The 24,489-nt window shown below is 39.2% G+C and overlaps 1 protein-coding gene and 1 long non-coding RNA gene across 2 annotated transcripts in view; both read right to left on the bottom strand.

The window, feature by feature from the left end:
- LOC118903122 overlaps window positions 1–12,311 on the bottom strand; it is a 166,942-nt gene extending 154,631 nt beyond the window's left edge. Inside the window, exon 1 of the long non-coding RNA XR_005021721.1 lies at window positions 12,195–12,311. This is a non-coding gene — a long non-coding RNA (uncharacterized LOC118903122). The remainder of the gene's footprint in view (window positions 1–12,194) is intronic.
- A 7,592-nt stretch (window positions 12,312–19,903) lies between these two features.
- Window positions 19,904–24,489, bottom strand: part of RNF144B (ring finger protein 144B) — a 79,554-nt gene continuing 74,968 nt past the window's right edge. Inside the window, exon 8 of the mRNA XM_036870806.1 lies at window positions 19,904–23,709. Within this exon, the coding sequence (XP_036726701.1) occupies window positions 23,569–23,709 (141 nt within the window). The 3' untranslated portion in view covers window positions 19,904–23,568. The remainder of the gene's footprint in view (window positions 23,710–24,489) is intronic.

Below are 24,489 nucleotides of genomic sequence, written 5' to 3'. Positions count from 1 at the left end.
TTTCCAACGTGGAGTTTCCTTCACAGACCATGAGGCAGATCTGGATTCCTCTGACGAATCTGACCATTTGGCTTTTCTGTAGCATTCCATTCAGCACTGAGTTACACACCATCATGGACTTTTCATGTTTTTGTTTTGTGCCTTAAATGTCTCTTCTCCCTGAAGATCAATTATAAGCACCTAAAGTGCAGAGACCACATCTCATTTGGTTTCAGCCTCCACAAAGTCCAGCACAATACTTAGTATGTAATAGGGAATCAGTATGTCTTGGATTTATTGGTCAAATAAAGAGTAACAATTTTTGTGGTCAGGCAAAGAGCAGTAATTTGCTACAGGCCTCACCTGTGTCAAGAAAAGCCCTGCCGGGGCTTCCCTGGTGGCGCAGTGGTTAAGAATCCACCTGCCAATGCAGGGGACATGGGTTCAAGCCCTGGTCCGGGAAGATCCCACATGCCGCAGAACAACTAAGCCTGTGCGCCACAACTACTGAGCCTGTGCTCTAGAGCCCGCAAGCCACAACTACTGAGCCCACGCGCCACAACTACTGAAGCCCACGCGCCTGGAGCCTATGCTCCTCAACAAGAGAAGCCAAAGCAATGAGAAGCCCGCGCACTGCAACAAAGAGTAGCTCCCGCTCACCACAAGTAGAGAAAGCCCGCGTGCAGCAACGAAGACCCAACGCAGCCAGAAATAAATAAATTAAATAAATAAATAAATTTATAACAACAAAAAAAGAAAAGACCTGCCATCTTTTACAGACAAGATACAGAGCTTTGCTCTTACTCAGCATCGCACCTAATAGCAATAATTGCTCATATTTGCCTGGCACTTCATAGCATACAAAGTGCCTTCAAAAAGATTGATTCCTACAGGTTTCTTCCCACAAACCTGGCAAACATGATCCTCATATCAGAGCCTCTCCTGTCAGGGTGAATGGAATTGTAAAATCCACCTCATTAAATACCACCTATCTCTCTCCAATCCTCTCAACCAAATCTAGCAATATTTCCATGATTAAAGTAAAAGTGTGAGGCTTTAAAAGTTCTATTTACTCACAGACAGGAGTCATGAGAGAAAATCTCTATACATGACCTGGACAAGGAAAATAATTTAAAAAGCAGACATAATCAGCTTCCTCACGTTCAAAACTCCCTCTTGATTGAGGGCTGACTGGAGCCCTTTGTCCCTAGGAAGGTAGAAGAAGCAGAATCTACCCTGCCGTGGAACCCTACACATGAGTGAAAGGTTCTTGGAGATAGGTAAATGGTTTACCTATTTCTTTTATGAACAGTAGAACCAGACAGCCTTTAGGGGAAAAATAAATCATAAAAGGGTAACATTGTATTTTTAGCCAGAGGGGTGTATGCAAAAGAGGAAAGACTTGCCAAAATTCCTTTGTCCAATGTTACAAACAAATCTCCAATTTGTTACCCCCAATGAGTGCTTTCACTAAGCAGGCCACCCCCAAATTGGAGATTCAGGATCAGCACTTTTTTTTTTTAAACTAAACGAATAGAACAGATTACTTCAACAGAAAACAGAGCACCTCACAGTCAGAAAGTAAGAATTGCTTCATAAAACTTTTGAAATTTTATATGTAAAACTGCACTAGATCTTCTTGTCAAATATATTTCTTACTACAGTGCTGAACAAAAAAATGTTTGAAAGTTTTGCCCTAGCTGTAGCAAGGTTGCTGGTGGAGTAGTACTGTTTGCGCTCTCTTTTTTCCTGGTATTAGCCCAATAAAAGAACAGTATTGTTTGTTTTCTGATAGAGGAGCACTTGCCCTGGGAGCATCCGGGGCAGGGTGGTGTAAGCCCTGGATTCTGGCCTATGAATCATGGCTGCATCATTGCCCAGTAGATAGGCCTTAGGCAAGTTACTTCACCTCTCAGAGTCTTTCTTCATCATTCTATAGGGATACCTGCTATTTCCTTCAAGAGTCTCAAAAAGTAATGAATATATTGCCTACAAAGTACCTAGCAAAGTACCTACAAAGATATTCAATAAATGTGACTTCCTGCCCTGTCCACTCTTCCCACCCCACACCACCCCTTCTGTAGTGCTGTAGGGATGGCCTCTGCATTTTCCCACTTTTCTTAGGCGGGGCTCTGTTGATCCTGAAAAGTGCTACCAAACAATCCAACCGAGTCATCTCCAGAAGCAGTCACTGACTCAAAATGAGGCGAACGCATAATTCACTCAAAGTGTTCGGAAACACATGTCTCAAAGAATATGTGAAACAAGACCTCCAGAAGGACTGTTATTTGTCTTGGCTTGCACAGAGTAAAGGTCTAAGAGAAATGTTTTGTTAGATGAATGGTTTCAGTGCCTTCAGGGGCTCTGAAAAACATCAGTTTCATATTCTAAGCAATAAAAACAACTTCTGTATCTCCTCCAACTGACTCCACATTCCTTGTAATCAGGTGGTTTCCACAGCACCCAGGAAGGACTCTCAATAAATATTAACTAGGGAAGAACAGACCAGGAAAAACTCTACTCTTCTCCTTTTCTGGCTTAGCCATTTCACTCTGAAAGGTCAGAGGCCTCATCTGTTCCTATGGAAACCCCCCAGTGAGAATCCAACCCGATTTAGCCTCTTTCCAACACTCAGTGAGATGTTAACTTTTCCTAACTATGAAAGATTAACTGTCCCAAATTCCAATACCTTGAGGGAAGCAAGTTAATCATAGGTGGCCTCCTGCTGTGTCACCCATCCCAACAGAGTTTTCACAGCTGTATTTCCTCTCAGAACCTTCTAGTTGCTCCTCAGCAAGAATACTGTCTGTTCTCACCGTCGCTGTCTTTCCCTGGCTCTCTCTCCCCATGTCAGTTCTTTCCTGAAACCTTCCCCAGGTCTCTTGTCAGAATACTTCTACTTGTCTTTGCATCGCTTTGCTAGTTTGTTTATACCTTCCCCAGATCCCTTACTACATTGGGATATGTGTTACAATGACTTGAAAAGATGCCCATCCTCCCCCATAGACAGTGAGCACCTTCAGAACGTGGACTGTGTCTCAACTGTTATCACCCCTCCCCTGAGCTCCATTCATAACACAGTGCCTGACCCATCATGCACATTCATCGCAGGTTGTTGAACTGGCTTGACCACAGTTCTCTGTACCGCTTCAGTTGCTCATTTGTGCCTAAAACCAAGTCCTGGGGACTTCTTTCTTCTCCGTAATATCAGGAGAGAACATTTTAAGACAGGAAAGAAACAGAAGGGCCAGAGAAGAAAGGAAGCTAGAGACAAAACCAAAAAAACTTCCTTCTGTAACATTCATAGCTGTACTTCACAGCTCTGTCTGCCACATCTGCCCATTTGCCCATTCACCACCTCCTCAACTATGCTTGAGAGACTGGCTTTACCTGAAAATCAGCTCCCTCACACTGGAGCTTTCAAAGGCTTCCTGGATTGCTAATGAGAATGACACTGCATTTCAATTTAGGGTCCTTTTTACCATAATCTCAAAGCATTTTCTAGCTAAAGAACCAAACTTGATTAAATCACACGTTCAATTTGCCTCCCAGCCACATTCCTAACATTCAGGTCTTTGGAGGCAGGCTAAGCTGAGACCCTGCAGAAGGAAAGGGTGTCCTGCAAAATCGTGACTGCCCGCTCAGCTCTCTCCGTGCATCTACCCTTCCTCTGGTCACTCACAGGCTGGCCTTGCAGCTGCTACTGTCACCAATGTAATGCATGATGTTGCCCGGGAAGCAATGCTGGGAACCTTTTTGCAGCGGCTGGAACAATGTTTCTGACATATGTTCCCATGGCCAGAACAATGACAAGGCTCCTTTCAACTCGCTTTCTTCCCTTGCAGGTTTGGAGAATGCTCTTTGTGAGGCCTGGCTGAGTCACAGATGGACACAGGGCTCAGGACTGCCCCCCTCCCATCCCTCCCCACCAGGATGCCTAAGGCATTTGCATATGGTGAATCCTCCTGCCAGGCTCTTTACAAAAGCAAAAGAAAGGCATTGTTTTCCTTTCAGGGCCAGGTGGCTTTGACGATTAGTTTGTTCCATTAACAGGAGCAGCCCGAGGAGATTAGACAGAAAGGCCAGTTTCCCTCCACAATGATTTCACCCAGTGCTTATTTGAAGAGGCTCAGTAGCCCAGGGGCTCTGTGGCTACATCCGATTTCAATCTGGCCAGCACTCTGCACTTCTCAAAGGAGGTAGGAACCAAGGCTTTAAACTAGTTATAGACCTTTGCAGAGATCCCACCCTGGCTTGCGCAGCTAGGATAATATCTGGGGATTGTCACCTCTATTAGGGTTAATATATCTGGAAAAATACACAATACAGCCCAGACCCCCACATACACGTCCTCAAAAACCAAGGCACAGGGATATGTTTATTCATATCCATCATGGTTTATGGCACCACCTTGGACCCAGCTACTGAAATAGAAGCCCAGAAGTCATTCTGGCTGCTTCACTTTTCCCCATATCTAGTGGGTTAACTCTATCTAAATGGCTCTCTTCCTCTTCCTCTCTTCTCCATCCTGTTGTTGCTAAGCTCTATGCAGCTGGTTGTATTAAGTTCGTTGCTTTTCTTCCTGCCTCTCCCTGAACCTCCTTCCACAAAGCTGTCAGAATAATTTTTCTAACGTTCAAGTCCAATTCCATCACTCCCTTGCTCAAAATTCTTCAGCAATGCCCATTTGTCTTGGAGATAAAAGCTGACTGCTTCAGGTGGCTTCAGGATTTGGTTCTTCCTTACTTGTTCATCCACCCTTATATCCCAACTTCTCCCTAGACTCCAGTGACTCTAAATGGCTTTGGGCTCAGCATCCCTGCTAGGCTCTTACATACCTCCAAAGGTGCTCTTTTCCCTAGAATGCATCTACTCTCTGGTTTGTTCCCAGTGCTCAAGACCGCCAAATATTCCATTAACTTACCTAATTTCATTCTGCTCCCCATGACCAAACCAGGACACATGTTAGTCCATTCTTATCTATGTTGTTTCCTTAATCGGTCAAGGTTAGCAGAAGTTTGAGAAGTTCATTTTGCCCACTCCACCATCCCCAAACAAGAAAACCTTAAGGGATATCCCACAGGGTGGAATCTAAGAGTAAAGATGACCAGGTGGCAGGCAGAACAGAGGCAAAGAGGAACTGGGTCCTTGGTGACTTTGAGTGACTGAGTAAAGCCTGTCTGGAGCCTACTTCATATCTGGACTTTTCAAGTTCATCAGCCAGTAAATTCCCTGTATTGTTTAAGCCTGTTTGAAGGCTGTTCCATCTATTACAATGCAGAGAACCTTATCTGATACAGCAGAAATGAAGAGTATTATCTTTGAAAGAAGCAGCTTTCCTTAGAATAAATGATAAAATAATATGAAAACAAGGGAGTTCAGCAAATGCAGCATTGAATAGAGTCAAGAAGCTTGAATTCTGGACTTCCCTGGTGGTTCAGTTAAGACTCCACGCTCCCAATGCAGGGGGCAGGGGTTTGATCCCTGGTCTGGGAACTAAGATGCAGCATGCTGCATGGTGCGGCCAAAAAAAAAAAAAGCTTGAATTCTAAATAAAAATTTGCCCACAACTTCTAGGGGCCCTAATTTCTTATGCTTTATTCTTCTATCTATAAATTGAGTCTATTCCTACCAACTCCTTCCTTATTTTATACTACAGTTGATACTAATGAAGCCTTGGAAGATGTTTTAGTCTGTTCTGGCTGCTATAACAAAATACCATAGATTGGGTGACTTATAAACAACAGAAATTTATTTCTCAACATTCCTCAGGCTGGAGGTCCTAGATCAGGGTACCAACATGGTAGGGTTCTGGTGAAAGCTCTCTTCCATGTTGCAGACTGCCAACTTCTAGCTGTGACTTCACATGGTAGTGTGGGGGGGGTGGATCAGGCTAACTCTCTGAGGTCCCTTTTATAAGGGCACTAATCCCATTCATGAGGGCTCCACCCTCATGACCTAATCACTTTCCAAAGGCCCCACCTCCAAATACCTTCACCTTGGGCGTTAGGTTTCCAACATATGAATTTCAATACATGAATTCAGACCATAGTGAAAGAGTTCTTCTGTTCCTTTGTATATACATTTAGTCATTAAAAAAAAAAAAGACAAAAAAATCTTTTAGTGGGTACTTACTATTTGCTTGGCGGTAGGTATTTATATACGTAGAAAAACCTGAGACATTCTCTAGGCTAGGGTTTGGCAAACTCCAGCTCACAGGCTAAATCTGGCCCCACTTGCTGTTTTTGTAAATAAAGTTTTATTGGAACACAGCTGCACCTATGTGTTTACATAATGTCTGTGGCTACTTTCACACTGCAACAGCAGAGTCGAGAAGTTGCCACAGAGAACATAGACCTGCAAAGCCTAAAATATTTACTATCTGGCTCTTGACAGAAAAAGTTTGCCAACCTCTGCTCCAGGCTATTCACCACTGCTAAAACTCTGGTTACAATAAACCTCCCTTTTCTGAAGAGCCATAGTGAAGTATACTCCACCAACTTTTGTGTAACACAGTCCCAAATATCAGATTACACTCCTCCCAAAAAAAGCATGGGGGAGAAAGAAAAAAATGTTTTTAAACATACATTCAGTTGAATGCATTTTGAGTTTCCAGAATTAATTGGTACCGCAAATGAGATGCAGACCCCGTGAATCATCATTAGGATCCTCCTTGAGAGATGGGCAAAAACCACCCCAGCTGGTGTCAATGAAAAACCAAGTGTAGACAATATGACTCATTAACAAAGAAGAGAGGTTTGTTTGTTTCTCCTCCATCCTTTCCCCTGGTGTAGTTTACTTCTCAGAACAATGATTTGATTTCAAGGAACTAGCCCAAGACTAGAAAAGTAAACCCCAGTCCATTTCTGAGTATGAATGCAAAAGCTGAAATCTAGAAATTAGGCCCCTGGTTTAATTTTTTCTGTATTGGTCTATGGTGACCCACAGGTAAGCTTCTAGCCTAAATATCCCCCTTCTCATTATGCAATAGAGGCTTTTTCCAAGCTCTTTTCACATGCTAGAGGGATTAACCACATAATCACTAACATTGTTATACAGTGGAATAGAAATAGCAGACTACTGAATCCAACAAATACCTGTATGAATTTGTTTTGGCACTTATAATGTATGCAATATAGAAGAATATATTCCTCTTCTCTGAACCGTGATTGCCTCAACAGTATGCAGACACTAACTCATAGAACTGTTAGAGAACACATGTGTGGTCACACATGAAAGTATCTAACACAGTTGCAGGCACAGAGCTGTTTTCCAATAAATGTGGCTTTCTTTCCTCTTCCTTTCAACCTTCTATACCTCAGAAAATAAAAAGCATACTTTAATTTGAACAACAGAATCACAACCTCCTACTATTTTGAGTCTTTCCTGTGTTAAAGGAAAAACAGAAGTTAAAAGTTGAGAGATATAAAGAGATTTAATTGTGTTCTGGGATTTTCTCGCCCTAACCCCACCATTACCTCCTCTCCCAACCCCAAGATTAAACATGAGAATAGGTTTCTATTTCTAAATGAACAGAATGCTGCAGGCATCAATCAGTAGTAACCACTAATGGAAACTTGGTCACTAGTACCCACTCCAAGGCTGACAGGTTTGGATCTAATTGGCAGTCTGCTTTAGAGTAGCCAAAGAATATACACATCTGTGTGTGTCATACACATCACAGATCAAAGTAGAGGCAAACTTGCTAGTGGCCACGGGGCTTTGATTGCCAAAATTAGGTAGGCAGATCTGTGGGTTTTGTTTAGGGACAGGTAAATGCTCACTAGCTTATTTAGAGAAAACCTCTAGAAGACCCTGAGTTAGCTAGTTTGGACCCAAAACATGAAGGTACAAGAAAAAGCACTCAGAGTAGCTGGCCACTTGGGTGGTCAGAAGGAGAGACCAGCTTATGTTCATCCTGCCACCACCTACGTTGGAAATTAATATTCTCTTCTGGGCTTCCATGTAATGAGTGACTTAGGCTTTTCAGTAAGAAATATGCCTCAGTCTCAAGCTCAGAAATGTCAACTATACCTAAAAACACTCAAATCCATTATTTGTAGGAGAAAACAAAATTTCTCCTTTTACTAAAAACCAACAAAAAGAATGCTTTTTTCTAATTCCAGCATTATGCAGAAATACCTATCCACCAGAATGTAAATGATAAATGCTCCCATTGAATATTGTTAATCTTTTTAGTGTCATAGCCTCCTAAAAATTATGGAAACCTCTTTCCAGAAAAATATATATGCAACACAATTTTACACACAATTTCAGTACTGACAGACTTCCTGAGGACCTCCCAGGAACCCTCTTGGGCTCTATACTTCCTAGATTAAAGATTACTGTATTAAATCTATTAAACAGAAGAACAAAACCATTTGCCAAATGATAGTTTACCACTATAGGTCTGTCATTACTTCTAATTTATGACAGTCATAGCCAATTGCCCATTCCTACAAGGACCTCCAGCTCACCAATCAAAAATTACTGCCTATCTAATATCATCCACTGTGAGAACCCATAGGAATATCTGATCATTTAATTCACTCATCTAACTATGAACAGACTACTAAGAAACATCAAACATTTGAGAGAAGTCTGCAGCACAAAAGAAGTAAACTATGGTAAACTTTTTTAAAAGTACAGTTCTGACTAGTATCCTTAGAGAGATTAGAATAGATATTACACCTATAACAGGATGTTCTGCAAAAGGAGAATATGAACATAAAAAATAATTACTGGAGATTAAAAATATGATTGCTAAGATACACAATAAAATAGAACAATTACTGGAGATTAAAAGTATGATTGCTAAGATACACAATAAAATAGAACAGTTGAATAGAACAGTTGAAAGGAAGTCTCCCATAAAGGAGAACAAAAAGATGGAAAACATGAGAGGAAAGGTAAAACATGCAGGATTAAAACAGAGGATTTAATATATAATAGGAGTTTAATAAGAGAAAATGGAGGCAAAGAAATAACAGAAGGAAATTTCCTAGGGCTTAAGAAGAAAACATGTCTTCACATTGAAAAGATTTACCAACTAAGAAGGAGGAAGGAAAAGGACTCATAACTCTAAACATTACTGTGAAAGTTAAGAACAGCGAAAGATAAATCCCCTACAGATTAAGATATGGAATTAATATCTTTAGAATTCTGAGGGAAAAGCATTTACAATCTAAAATTCAATACTCAGCCAAACTCTCTATTGTGAGGGAAGACTAAAAAAATTTCAGACAAGGAAGGACTAAGAAAGTTTGCCTCCCACACATTTTAGTTGAAGATTTACTCCAGCAAAACAAGGGGATTAACCAAGAAAAAGAAGACAAGAGACCCCGGAAATAGTAGATCAGAACCAGGAATAAGAAAAGATGTCTCAGCATGACAGCTATGGAGCTGGCCTAAAAGTATAAGTTGAGGCAGGAAGAAGTGGTGATCTGGGAGGGAAGTCACTGAGGGAAGAGTACACACCATAGAATAGACAGGATTTGAGAAGAGGAAGTACCTGAATATACGATCAAGTTCACAAATGCAATAAAAAACATACAAAATATACTCAGGGAAAAGCAGAAAGTTATATAACAAAGTCATGTACCAATAGAAAGGAAATTAACCAGTTAGAACAGTACCTTGATGGATTCTGTAACAAAGAACAGAATAAGTCTCAAGTAAAATACAGAATGATTTAAATGACTCTTAAATGAATGATTTAAATGAATGACTCTTAAATGAATGAATTAACCAGTTAGAACAGTACCTTGATGGATTCTGTAACAAAGAACAGAATAAGTCTCAAGTAAAATACAGAATGATTTAAATGACTCTTAATGACTCTTAAAAGTGATAATGATCTAATGACAGATACATGTTTCTTTTATCAATTAGAGAAAGAAAAGGCAATCAGAAACTCCAGGATAAACAAAAACTATGCAAAAAAGGTATGGAAAATGTAGCATTTTTAACAATTAGTGAGTATAGGAAAGAACAATCCATTTGAGCATTCTCCTTTAAGTGGTTCTTTTATTAAGGAAATATAATCATACCACACAGCTTGACTCTATAAAGAAAATAAGTATTTATAAAAATGAAAATATTTACTAGGTTTCAATTTTTAGAAACAATCTCTTGAAAGTGTAAACATAAAAGACAAAATAAAAAATAAATATGTCTTGAAATGTATTGATAATAATAAAAATAACAGTAACAACAAATATTTAATGAGAATTTACTATGTATCAGATACTGAACTTAGAATCAGCCTCTATTCCTATCTTTTAGGTAGAAAAAGTAAGGCATAGTGAGGTTGTATCACTTGCCCAAGGTCATGCAGATAGTAACGCGTGGGTCAAACCTCCAGATACTCCGGCTTTAGAGGCAGAGTTCTTCCCGCTATACTATCCTTTCTCCTTTGTTTTTACTAAAAACATTAAAAGTACCACTGATAGATTTTACAAATTAAAACTGGGAGAGGGTGAGGAGAAAAGGAGGAAGGAAGGATTAAGGATGTTAACAGCCTTTTTTACAAAGTAGGGAGTCAAGATACAGTCTAGTGGATGGGAAAGGACATGGAGGTTTTAATTCTTAAGCTTGTAAAGGTAACCAAGAAAGGAATTAAAAGTAATGATGTAACAATATTGGGAGGAGGTAGGAAGGATAGGAGGGAGTTTGTGTAAGTGAGCTAAATCCTCATAACTAGTAGCAAGAAATCAATTCATATTGTGGTTATATTAAAAGGAACTTCCCAAACAAGAATTTGTGGTGTATACATACTATTTAGACTTATAGAGGCACCACTAGATGAACACAGAACCAAACTGATTAAAGGTTGCCTGGGGAGTGGACTAAAGATGGAAAGAGGTCAGAGGCTCTGTTGTTATTACGCTATTGTATTTTTAAATTTTATGTTAATAATATATGCTAACATGTATTAAAATATGAATCTTATTTTGACTTAAATAAAATAGTTTTAAAAACACATAAGCAAAAGCCACCAGAAATACAAGGGAATTGATAAAAATGAGAGCATGGGGGAGAGGGAAACGAATACCTTCCTCTCATGTAGATAAAGTAGACTAATAGCAAACAAAGATAAAACAGAACTGTATAATAGCATTAATAAGCAAGATTTGATATTTATATATCAAACTTTGTACCCTTCAGAAGAAGAAGATGGTGACATAGGAGGCTCCTGAACCTACTTCCTTTCACAGACACAGCAAATGTACAACTACACACAGAGCAATTCCCTCTGAAAGAAATCTAGAAATGAGCTGATCAACTCCTGTGCACCAGGCAAACAAGAAAACACCCACACGGAAATGCGTAGGAAAGGCTGAGATATATTCTCACCGTAAACCCCACCCCTGGCATAGTGACATACAATTGAGGAGGAATGCACAACTCCCAGCTTCTCTCTGAGGAATCAGAGTTTGCACCAAACATCTAGCACCTCAACTTTTAGAACTAGGACTTCCACCTGAAGGATGACCCCCAAAATACCTAGCTCTGAGAGCCAGTGAGGTTTGTGTCCACAAGACCCACAAGACTATAGTAAACAAAGAAATAGTTTTTTTTGCTTTTGTTTTTGGCCGCGCCATGCGGCATGTGGGATCTTAGTTCCCCAATCACGGATTGGACCTGCACCCCCTGCATTGGAAGCTCAGAGTTTTAACCACTGGACCACCAGGGAAGTCCCCAAAGAAATAGTTCTTAAGTGGCATTTATTAAAATATTTTCGATGCTATCAAAGTTGTATTGAAAGGAAAAATCATACCTTTAAATGCCTTTATAGCTAAACAAGAAAGAACGAAAATAAGTGAAGCATTTAACACAAGAAGTAAATAAAATTAAAAAATTAAGTAGAGAAAATATATAAATATTTAAAATAAATTAATAAATTAGAAAGCAAAATAAAATTAATAAATCCAATAGCTGTTTGAAAAAACTAAGAAAACAGACAAATATCTGGCTATTAAGAAAAAGCAAACAAACAAAAAACCCCCCAAAAAACAAAAACAAACAAACAAAAAGAAACAACTGAGAGGAAACCAGACAAAAGCATCATTCTGAGAATCAGAGATTGTTTTTAATTATAAAAGATGTCTCTATATCACTCAATTCTTCACCCTCTCAATACAACAAAACTATTAACAATTGATTTACATATACCAATGTCTATGGAAGAACTTAGGAAAACTGTCCAAGCATACCTCCAAGTTTTACTTTTCCTTCCCGAGCATCAGTTGATCAGCATGCAAGAACTATGGGGGGACTGCTGAGCCTGCGCTCTAGAGCCCGCGAGCCACAACTACTGAGCCCACGTGCCACAACTACTGAAGCCTGGGCGCCTAGAGCCTGTGCTCCACAACAAGAGAAGCCACCGCAATGAGAAGCCTGTGCACCGCAGCGAAGAGTAGACCCCACTAGCTGCAACTGGAGAAAGCCCACGCACAGCAAAGAAGACCCAATGCAGCCAAAAATAAATAAATAAATTTATAAAAAAAAAAAAAAGAACGATGGGGGTGGGGGTGGGGTGGGGTGGGGGTGGGGGTGGGGGTGGGTGGCGGAGGCTGAGCTCTCCTGCTATTTGTTATAGGGATGGCCATGTTGGTCTCTGATCATTATATGCAGCTGTTCCTTTTTTTCCTCCTGAAATAATGGGTATTGATTAACAAACCACCAAACTGGCCAGATTTCAGTGTTCTTCCCCTCTCCTCCCTGGCGTCTGTGTTCAGCTGTAGTAAGCAGAGCTCCAACAGCTACTGTGTTCGATGTACAGAGAGCAAAAGATTTCCATGGGCAAAGGGCAAAAGAATATTCTAATGAGAATGGGTTAATCATCCTTTGTAAAATAGAATCACTGAGCTAAGTGATATTGCTACAAGCTTTAGTCCTTCACATACAATAAATACTAAAGTATATAACATGAGATTACATCAGTTTATCTTATTATCAGACAGAGTGGCAGCTAAGAAAGGGGAAAGACACACCTCACTGCACTTTCAAAGGGAATTCCTTTCCAAGTAAATGAAAACAACATGGTCAATTAACTTCCTCAAAGGAATTTCAGAACTCAGCTCCATTTCCGGTCTTTGTCAAGCTGGTTGTGTACTTTGTGTTTCCAGCTTTCCCTAAAAAAGGAGAAGGTAGTTTGGTTGAAAGCATTTCTTAAACCCTAATGAATTCATTAATGTAAGAAACTCTCCTGTGCTCTCTACTTTCTAATGAATTACCTAAAGTTATAAAACCAAGTAGAAACATATCCCCCATACAATTTTTCTACATTCGGTCTGGCTCTCTCATCATGCCCTATGAGTAATTTTATTTATTCTCCGTTTTGTTTCAAAAATGATTTAAGGGAAAATCCTATGAGTAAGCCTCACATTAATATAACCTTTTCTAAACTGGCTCTAGGTAAAAACTGATAGCAATTGTACGGAGGCTTTAAGATTCAATGTAGTAATAATGTTCAACTAAGAAAATGATAGTGTAATACTTTTTAAAAGTACTTATTTTGTAGGTGATATAACCACCAAAATGCTACCGTTATATTTATATATATATATAAACATATATATATGTATATATATATATAAAACAAACTGCCATATATGTGTGTGTATAAACTTTTTTCTCATTTGTTTTTTTTTCCTTTCTCTGAACCAGGTCTTCATTAAATGATACCTCTAGACTAGTGCAGGGTCCCCCTAACTAATCATGCTACTTCCAGCTTTCCCCCTTGGAATTCAACCAGCACAGTGCTGTTAGATTAACCTGCTAAAGTGTACCTTTGCACATATCACCCTTCAAGCTCAGAAATGTTACTCAGCTCCCCAATGTGATAAGAACCCACCAACTCCTGAGCCTGGCACCCAAGAGTCCCTTTTTCCTCGTCATTTTCTGGCTTTCCTCTGTTCTACAAGTGCTTTGTTTCAGCTTAATTAGGCTAGTTATCAATCCTCAAGCCACCTTGTTCTCATCATGCCCCCTCTCCGTAATGCCCTTGTCTCCTTCTTTGCAATCACAATCCTAACAACCTTTCAAAGCCCTGATCCAGTACTGTATCTGTAAAGCTCTAACCAAAAAGTTTCAGCAATATCTATCCTCCTCCACATGCTCCTAACACATACCTCAGCCACTCACCTGGCATCTATCAGGCATGACCTGATATGGTTATTCATCTTTCTATAGCCCGATGTGTTCTTTCTCCTAAACCAGACTAAGTCACTTTAGGCAACTAATTGCCACACATGTGTTTGTACAAAGACGGCACTGAATACTTGCTTCATAATGAGAATGGTAACCTAATAGACTTGCCTTCTTCAGTGTGTTCAGCTACAGATGGGCCATGTCCTGGAGGAAACAAGGCAAAGGTGAAGCATCTTTAAGAAGTGAATTTTACTTAGGTAATTTACAATGTTATCTTTAAAATGAAATCAAAATAATAAGGACCAGATTATAATTTTAGATGAATGTTAAAGACAAAATTAAAAAATAAAACAGGAGATGTCAAAAAGTTTCTAGTCCTCAGCAGTTCACTTGGGGCAATGCTTTCAGGTCATTCTCTTCCTTCCAAGGGTGAGTTCGTGTTCTTATATCAGTTGAGGATGTTTATGTGGAAACATTCGAGAAATACCCTGTAGATTATAAATGAGCAGTAAGGAAAGAATACAATCATTTCCCTTTATTTCCCCATTTTTATTTTAAGATGCAATCAACACACATTTTTGTTTTCATTAAAATGGGTAATAGAAATTAAACCTGAAGATTTGTTTAAGTCTTTATTTTACTTGCTTGGTTATGATATATTTGTGACATCAGATCTAAATATTAGAAATGAGTTTTAGTGTGACCATTCTTAAAATTAAATCTCAAATGTTTAAAAGTCAAAATTTTAAAGCATTTTTTGAATATTGATTTAGCTTTTGATTTTTAGTTTACTGTTTTTGAAATCCAGAAGTAGTTTTGTGTTCTACTTTTGAAAATAAAATTTATTAAGTCTGAATAAAAATTTCTTTGTTCCTAAGTAGATGTGCCCATCCATCCACCTATCTGTCTACTACACGCACACACACACACACACACACACACACACACACTAGATATATAGATAGGTAAATATACTATCATATATACTATCCATTAACACATGTACATATGTGCCATAAATTTAATTCAATTCACAGAACATGCCATGTGTACAGGAAACATAGAGATAAATTAATCAATACCAAGCAACTGAATGTTAAAAAGACTCCTCAGACTGATGCACTCAGAATAAATAGTCCATTGTGTGTTTAAAATAAGGATACTGAGGTTCTGATGTTTTTAATATAAGTACTAGAGGAAACACATCCCTGAAAATTCCCCAAACAACTTTTGCTGTCTTTTCAGCCATCAAAGCTGTAAACAAACCAAAGTTCAACCATTGTTCTTTGAATTTTCTTATTTTAAATAAACTTGTAGTGTATTTCACATGCTTCTGGAATTATCTATAATTTTGTGCCTGGAAGCTTCTTCCAGTAATTACCAGTTCCTTGTCTAATAAGGAGAATTTCCCTTTTGTGTACTATTCTCATGTATATGAGGCTCACAATGGGTGCTAGTAATCTTTTCCATCTTACACAAAAGGTTAGATTTGAAGTGGACCTAGAAAATAATCACTTCCAATTTTCAAGATGAGGAAACTGAGGCCAAGATAAATTGTAAAATGTCCAAAGCCAAAAGGAACTAGTAGAGGTCTCACACCTCCCTCTAGTCTTCCATTTCTAGTCAGAAAAATGGCCATTCTACTTTAAAACATCTAAAGTGTCTGGTCAGGGTCTGTATTCCTGCATTGGGGCAGGAAAATGGAAGAGGTGATGACCTTGACTTTCAGGGCAGGTCCTTCAACAACATGCAGCAACTGGTTAACTGAAATCCAGTGCTTTATTGGTCTGACCTGGGTGGAAACACCATCCTGTACTTTAAGTCAACTCTTGAAAGGAGTTGTCCTTCCTGAATCCAACACAAGATTCAGTCCAATCCTGAATCTTCTGAAGGTTTTTCAGAAAGATGAGATCAGGTTTTCTTCTAAGTCCATGTGGAAAAATCTGTCTCACGTAAAGACCAAGCAGACCTCTCAAGGACGCCAGCCAGAAGCAGGGTTACTGTTAAAACCTTGGCCATGCTAGGCTTAACTGAAAATTCAGATCAGCAGTTCCCTTGCAGAAAGCTAGATATTGCTTTCAACTCTTCCCTGAGTTTGTGATTTCTTCTAGTTGATACTATCACGTCTGCAAACTGCTTGGCTTCAAGGGGCAGGGAAACAGAACGGCAAAAAGTTAAATTTCCTATTGAAAATGACAAACATGTTCCCACTGGCCACTTTATAATTTAAAATTGTGGAAGTCAGAAAGATGCAGCCGTAGAGGATGTCAAAGAGATCTGAATTATAAGAAGGACTCGATGTGGCTTGAAGATGGAGGGCACCACACAGAAGGCATGAGAACAAACTGAATTCTGCCAACAACCAGTGAGCCTGGAAGAGAACCCTGAGCCCCAAATTAAAATACACTTGGGCCAACACCTTGATCTTCAGCCCAGTGAGAGCCTGAGCTGAGAACCCAACTACATCATGCCAAACTTCCGATGTACAGAAACTGAGATTAATGAATGTGTTGCTTTAAGCCACTATTTTAAAAATTAAAATAATGCTAAGAGGCCCTTAGCTGGCTCATGCAAGATGTGGGTTCAAATTCTAGCTTTGCCACCAACCCGCTTTATGAACTTGTGCCATGTCACCTAGCCCCTGAGTCTCAGCTCCCATCTGTAAATCGGGGGAGGGGCATATTAATAGCTACTTCCCAGAATAGTATGAAGAGCCAATGGAAATGTGATTCAAAGTACTTTGCACACCATAAGAAATCTTGTAAATGCAAGTTTTTACCATAAACCTCCCCCAAGAAAAACTTTTTGTGCTTTTATGAACGAATTTCTTTCTCCACATATCCTCCATTTTAATGGAGCATAAAATTAGCTACATGCTTGTGAAATATTTGTGAAAAAGTGACATGAAGGAATATTTTAAATCTAAAAAGACAACATATTTACTGAGGAGGTCATTCCTACCTCACACACATTCACAAGCTTGAAATATATTTTGGGGACCCCCCCCCCGTTAGTTCTCTTTTCTCCTTTGGAAAGAGTGTCTGACTACAAACTCATCACCCACACTCACAGCCACAGCACACACAGTACAATGGCTCCCCCTCCTCTCCCCTCCTAACAAAGAACACTTAGAAGCACTTTGACATTCATGATCTCATCCTATCCTCCTAAGCCTGAGTTAAAATGGACAAAATGACACCATGTGATAAATGGCTGGCCCCAAACCACACCAGCAGTCACAAGCAAAGCCAGGCCTGGAACTGAAGCCATTTATTACAAGCTGGCTGTCTGTCCCCCCAACCCCACACCACCTGGATTAGCAGAAGGCAGGGAGAACAGAGGACGTCGCCTGCTGGTTCTGTGCCTGGGGTGACACAGATTTACCAACACTCTCCCAACTTTGCTCACGTGCCCTTGTGGTGCCAAAGTCCTAGGGCCAGGCTGGAATCTGGGACACACCATGCAGGGCAGTGTGTGGATTTCTGGACTTGTTTGCTTTTAGTGAAGCAAACTGGCTTGACTTCAAAAAATATCAGTCCAGGCTGATGAATAATCAGATGTCTCACAACTCACCTCGAGAAAATCTTCATGTTTGTTTTATCTAAATATGTTCAATAGCATTAATGTCAACCACCCATTCACTCCCCCCAAAAGAAAATATACCCCCTCAAATCATGACAGGTCAGTAAGGAACCACAGGATACAATGGCTAACATTAGACTTAATCTGCTTCTCATCAAAAGCCTGAATCCTAGTTTTAACACACAGAAAAAGGAAAGCTCATAAAACTGAAAGACAAAGTTTATGCAGAAAATGGAATTCAAAGCACGTCTTTATACAGATCAGAAATTCATTAATTTAATAATTTGAGCCTCTTTTCTTGCTTTTGAAACTGCCAATCGACTGATTTATTTAATTCTAGGCCACAAATACACTTTAGAGTACAAGTTAGTAATGTTAATAGGGAAGAATTTGGATCTGAGTTAATCACGTTGAGTCTTGATTGTAAACATTAAAAGGAACTGACGACAATGGACCTCGTATTTGTGGGGAAGAGGTAAACACTTTGGCTTTTGGAGTAAGTATGTGGACGCAGCTATAATTCTAGTTCCAATATTAGCAAATCAGATACACACCCCTGCATTACTTCTCTAAGGAATCACCATCTGTCTCCTGTCTCCTGCCCTTCTCTAGATGAACCCCAAGGAGTGACTGGGGTCGATCTCAGGGGGTGGCCCTTTGCCCTAGGCATGTTGTCAGACACACCAAAACACAGACTCTAAATGATTATTTGAAATAACACATTCTCTTATACATACCTCCATTGATGCAGGCAATTGGAAGAGGAGGACATTTTCTTGGGACTCACAGACCTGAGAGTAAAGGCAAGCTCAGAATTACTAACTGGTGTTTTTTTTTTGGCCACGCTGCTTGTAGGATCTCAGTTCCCTGACCAGGGATTAAACCCGGGCCACAGCAGTAAAAAGCCCACAATCCTAACCACTAGGTCACCAGGGAACTCCTGTGGCATTCTTTTTCTATCTGTCACTTATAAATAGTATGACCCCTGGCAGGACATGTACACAAAACTATTGCTTTCTCTATGAAGTAGATCCAATATCTGCCCCACTTATTTCATAATATTGTTCTCAAAAGTTCTTTAAAAAGCATACACAAAAATATATAAATAAAACATACTATAGTTACTATTAAATCATTCAAAGAAATTCATTTCTTTCTCATAATGTAGAGCTGGATACTATCTTTAGGGTCTAAAAAAACCCTAGATTTATTATCTAACAAATGAAAATAATTGAATTACAGGAAAACCTAATTATAATTCCCTCCAAACTCACTAGATTCATAATTTACATTGCAATGAGTTTGTTGGTTAGGGGATTAATTAAAATCACTGCTGTATAAAATGGTTCATTCAATAATTCTTTGGAAATGCAAATTCAAGTTCAGCAAATAATAAGCACACTTTAAAAATGAAATAATGTTGACATTCTAGGAGACGATTAAGCAAATTAAGAAATGATAACCCAAAAATGTTTTTAAATGATCTTATTGATTTCCTCCAAACTGAATGCTTAGAAAATGAAATTTGAATTATAAGTCAATTGTAAACCTTTGTGCTCAGGTATCATATTAGAAGCAAATAACATTCAGCAAAAAGGCATCAACACCAGTATAGGAATGTGAGTTTCCAGTTTTGCAGAGACACAAGTCCTAGTTGTTAACCAACTTCTGGCACTCAACTTCAGGCGAGTCCTGCCTTGAATACTAATCAAATGGAAATGACCTGAAGTTAACCCTCTACCTGTAAATCCTTTCTTTAAAAATCATAACAAGGAAACACATTCCTCTAACACACTTTTGGGAGGTTAAAACTGACCTTAGAGTGCACGGAGCCCAACACGTATTTTACAGAACTGATAGCTCTGATGCCTGGCAGCATTTTTTACTAGGATGATCAAAGACCTAAATTATTGGTTATTTTTCTGGATAATGATCAATGCCTGTGCATTGGCAGTGTGAAGTATCACACATACACAATAGAAAGTCTGCAACAAGTGAAGGCATCACACTTGCTCCTATTTCTTCTAAGAAACAAGGTAGCAAGAGTTACTTCCATATATGGTATCGCAGATTAGGTTACTTTTTTGTCAGTTCCAAACCTAAGATTTAATAATGACTTGGTTGGCTCCTGGATGATAAAATTGAACGTGTCTAAAAACATGCAGCATAACAAAAATAACACACTTGATTTCCTGCTCCACATTTATTGGGGCCAGAGAGACGAAAACAGCTATTTTCCTCTCAAATACTTGGAAAAATATAATACTACAGCAATTTCTTAAATACATAACAAAACTTTCTGGATCATGAATCAACATGAGATGTAACAGCCTGTAGACATCAACAGTAACAGCTTTATAAAATGTCATTCATCGAAGGCATTCTGAAACTATCTTTAAAGCTACACATATACACAAATTCTATACACATAAAGGCATCCATTCATGAACAGAAAGTCTTTTAGAAGCACTGCGTAGGGAAGGCTAAAGTAATACATATCTAGATTCTGTATAATTTTTAAGAGACAATTGGGGTTCTAAGACATGGTGATTTACATTCAAATAAACATGCAGATTTTCAAACCTGAATAGGTGAGATTTTTGTGATGCCAGCGACAAGAAAATCCACACTGTGAATTGTTGGTTTTTCAAAGGCCTCTTTCAAACTAGAGATTTCAAGTCGGGAGCAAACATCCATGGCATGAACAAATAGGATGCCTAGATTCTAAAATTTGTTTCCATGTGGTTTTCCTCTTCACCTCCCTGCCTAATAACAATGGAAAAAATCCCTAGAAGGGGCAACAGCTAAACGTTATGGAATTACATCCAATAGCTTTTCTGGATGGTGAGTTATCCCATCCAGATTACAATGTGGCGAAGGATTTGTTTAATTTCTATTTCAAATGGACTACACTACTTCAAACAAAACGATCTTCTGCCACAACATCCAAAGATAATTACATAGACCCATATTTCTTCCTAGGACGGACAGAGAATCACTAGGGAAGGACAGAGCTGACAAACAGAGGAAGGCGACAAGGGTAAACCCTTTCTCTGGCCAGTTATACAAAATGAAAACATCAGTCTCTGTTATCAAAGTTGCCAGCTTTCCCTATTATAAACACAATCTCTAGACTGGCATGCATCTCACCCTTTGATGCACTGGAGATATATGTGGGTTTTAACCAACCAACCTGCTCCTGTTGATTCCGACAATCTCACACAGGCCAAATCGTTGAGCACTTTAAGGAAGAAGTCACCAGTTTTCAGGCACTTTTCAACATTTAAAAACTTAAATCCAGTTATTTTAAGCTATTCTCTACTTCAGTTCTTTTTTAAAATTATTTTATGTTATATATATTTTTTGGCTGTACTGCATGGCTTGCGGGATCTTAGTTCCCTGACTAGGGATCAAACCCGTGTCCCCTGCAGTGGAAACACGTAGTCTTAACCACTGGACCACCAGGGAAGTCCCTCTAAATCCAGTTATTTTAAATCTATTTGACAAACACTTCCCACTCCCCACAAAAAAGTAAGCTAATTCTTTTATAGTATCTCTGTGAGAAGACATAGTCCTTCAATTTGTCAAGGAAATAGCATAGATGCTTTCTTCCACTTTTACTCCAAATTCAGGAGCTCTGCCTCAGATAACATAGAATTTTAGGTTACTTGAAATCAGCCCCTGTTTAAAGATTCTTTGTGGAACCCAGCTTGAAGACTGTATTAATATGGGGGAGTACATTGCCATGACTGACATTCTTGGTACAAAAATTCAATTTCAGTTGAGTTCCTGTGATCCCCTGAGCAGTTATAAATGCCCTGTACTATAATAAGGCAGTGTAAGAAAAAGCAAATTACTCAAATATATATCCATTTATATTTGTACTAATATGAAATACAGTGCTAGAAGAAGAGATTGATTTTTTTTCCTGAAGTGTTTAGAGTTTCAAAGGAAAATAAAGACACTTAATATTGAGAAATTCCTAATGAATAATTTAAAATATTTTGGGGTTGGTGGCCATTCAAAAGTTTTCCCAGAGTTCTCATCTATGTTCTATACAAACAGTAAATTAAAATGTACACAACCAATAGATGTACTATACATATATCATATATCAATATGTACATGTGAATTAAAGTTTCTTAAATATACACATGCCCACTTAGAATACAATCCATTACATAAGCAAAGCATCGTTCTTTAATAACAGGTCCAGGATAGCAGCAATTTAATAGTCTAGTTACCCAGTTACCTCAGAAAATAGGTCCTGATAGGTCCTGATGTGGTACCCCTAGCTTCAAGGAGAGCAGTCCACTAACATTTAATATGGTTCTCACGAAGCACCAGGTTACTTTGCTAATGGCAACTATAGTAAAAGTTACTGTCTTTTCAAAATTCATTTATTCAAAATCTGACTAATAGTATAATGGGAAAAATAAGCCACAATGAGGTGATACAAACCCAAACTATTTAAGATATATAAAGCATTTACATTTTGTTTCTCAGATATTTTTTGTTGTTTTATCAGTGCCCTGTACATACAAAAATTACTCTGATTGCCCTAACAGATGCTGAAAGAGCAAAACTTTGCTGCTGGGAAGAGAGCTGCTCTGAATTGTGTTTGAAAATACATAAACAACTTGATTATCAATTAGTGTTTTTACAAACTGGGATGGCACATTGTACTATTTTAAAAGAGTTACGCTTATGAGTCAAAACCTTCGGGTAACTTATGAACTTGTAACCAAAATTTACATATATAATATGCAAAAAATATTTAGGTTGATTTATAATAAACCATATTAGTCCCAGAAGAATAGTTTTTAAGTAAACATTTGTGTGTACTACTGGGTAAATCCATTCATGCCCAATGAATAGAAACTCTAGGTAGGCAGCAAGTTATACAGATTCTAGATATACCTATGGACTTTAATATTCACTCTCGGTGTGTACTTGCAGGTCCAACTCTAAATCTGTTGGGTGCATGAACAGAGAGCTCAAGAAAGGTCCCTGATACCTATGATGATGATTTTGAATCTCTGCCACTTTACCCATACTTCATATAAAACAATCCTGTAGACCACAGCTACCAGCCGTAAGAAAAGTTTATCATCCAGGGGAGAGATACTAAATTAGACCAGATTGTTTTACCTGCTGCAGCCCTTTTCCTGGGAAGGGACAACTCCCTCTGCATAGCAGTTTCTCCTGCTTGACACTGAGACCACACAGGAGAAACCTATTGTGTTTCCACCAAGTTCCTGGAGAATCAGCACACCCTGTAACCGGCAGAGGCAGAACCACCATACCAGCTCCTAAGATAAGCAGCTCTCTTATAATTCTTACAAGAATTACAATTCTTACAAGAATTTCCCCTTAAACAGCCTGATTCTTCCCCTCGTACAGGAGGTTTTCCTCATGCTTCTCATGATGGTCACATCAACACAACAGACTCTGGCTTCTCAGCATGTGTGTTGTCATAACTGGCATCACATTTATTACACCAAGTGTTCATTCAGGCTCCTTGAATGTGGCTGGAAGTTGAACGGTCCAGCGGGATCCTTCAGACGATAGCATGATGATGCGTTATTCCTCCCCATCAATCCCAAAGCTTCCCAACACACTCCATAGACATGGCCTGGACTGTTGAACTCGGTTCTCTTTACACAGGAACACACGCACCAGCGCTTGGCCTTTTTGGATGCCAAAGGTGGGCAGGCAAGTTCAAAGTCTGGACACAGAGGCACTTCCAAAGTTTGGCAAGGAAGGGGAGGCGAGTTCACTAAGTGGGGCTTTATCACTGTGCTGTCTCGTATAACCCAGACATCTGTGGCACATGGATACGAACGGAGATCTTTAGGTTGTGGATGGGTCATGCTTTTTCTTCTTGCCCCGACAGGACTTGCAGACGCAACAGATTATACATGGGGAAGCCAGGAGCAGCAAGGGTGAAGTCACCAAGGCAATGATGCCCAACCCCACAAGAATCCCGACCACCTGGAAATGTAGAAGAAAAGCCTATTACAGCAGTGCAATCCTCCTATGTGTACACTCTACCATCAGCTGTGGACTGTTTGTGTCCACCCCCCCAACTGCAAATTCATAGGTTGAAACCCTAATGCCCAATATGATGATGTTTGGAAATGGGGGCCTTTGGTAGGTAATTAGGACATGAGGGTGGTGTCCTCATGATGAGATTAGTGCCCTTATAAAAAGAGACAGCAGAGAGCTTACTTCTTCTCTCTCCATTCTCTGCCATGTGAGGACACAGTGAGAAGATGGCCATCTGTAAACCATGAAGAGGGTTCTCACCAGAACCCAACCACACTGGCACCCTGATCTCAGACTTCCAGTCTTCAGAACCGTGAGAAATAAATTTGTGGTTTGAGCCACCCAGTCTAGGGTATTTTGTTATAGCAGCTCGAACTAAGGCACCATCTCAGGCACATAAAGCAGTTACAATTATGGGGCCTTCTAGCCAGTGCCCAGCAATGTTCTGAACTGGATATAAATCAGGGAGATACCAAGGACTAAAGTGAAGGTGAGAAGGACAAAGCAAATGCTAACTCAGGCTCTGGCGCAAGCCCAATGGGATCATGAATTGTTGGCGTTGGCTCCCTCTCTACCTGTTTCTTCAACAGTCTTAGAGGGATGTTAATAATGGTTACTAGGCTATGAACACTGACTCCCTCAAAAGGAACACGGCCTTAAATAAATAAATAAATAAATAAATAAATAAATAAATAAATAAATAAATAAAACACTATTAAAAATAAA

Source organism: Balaenoptera musculus, chromosome 11 (assembly GCF_009873245.2).
Source record: "Balaenoptera musculus isolate JJ_BM4_2016_0621 chromosome 11, mBalMus1.pri.v3, whole genome shotgun sequence".
In the NCBI taxonomy this organism is placed as follows: domain Eukaryota; kingdom Metazoa; phylum Chordata; class Mammalia; order Artiodactyla; family Balaenopteridae; genus Balaenoptera; species Balaenoptera musculus.
This window is presented reverse-complemented; position numbering and strand designations above follow the sequence as displayed.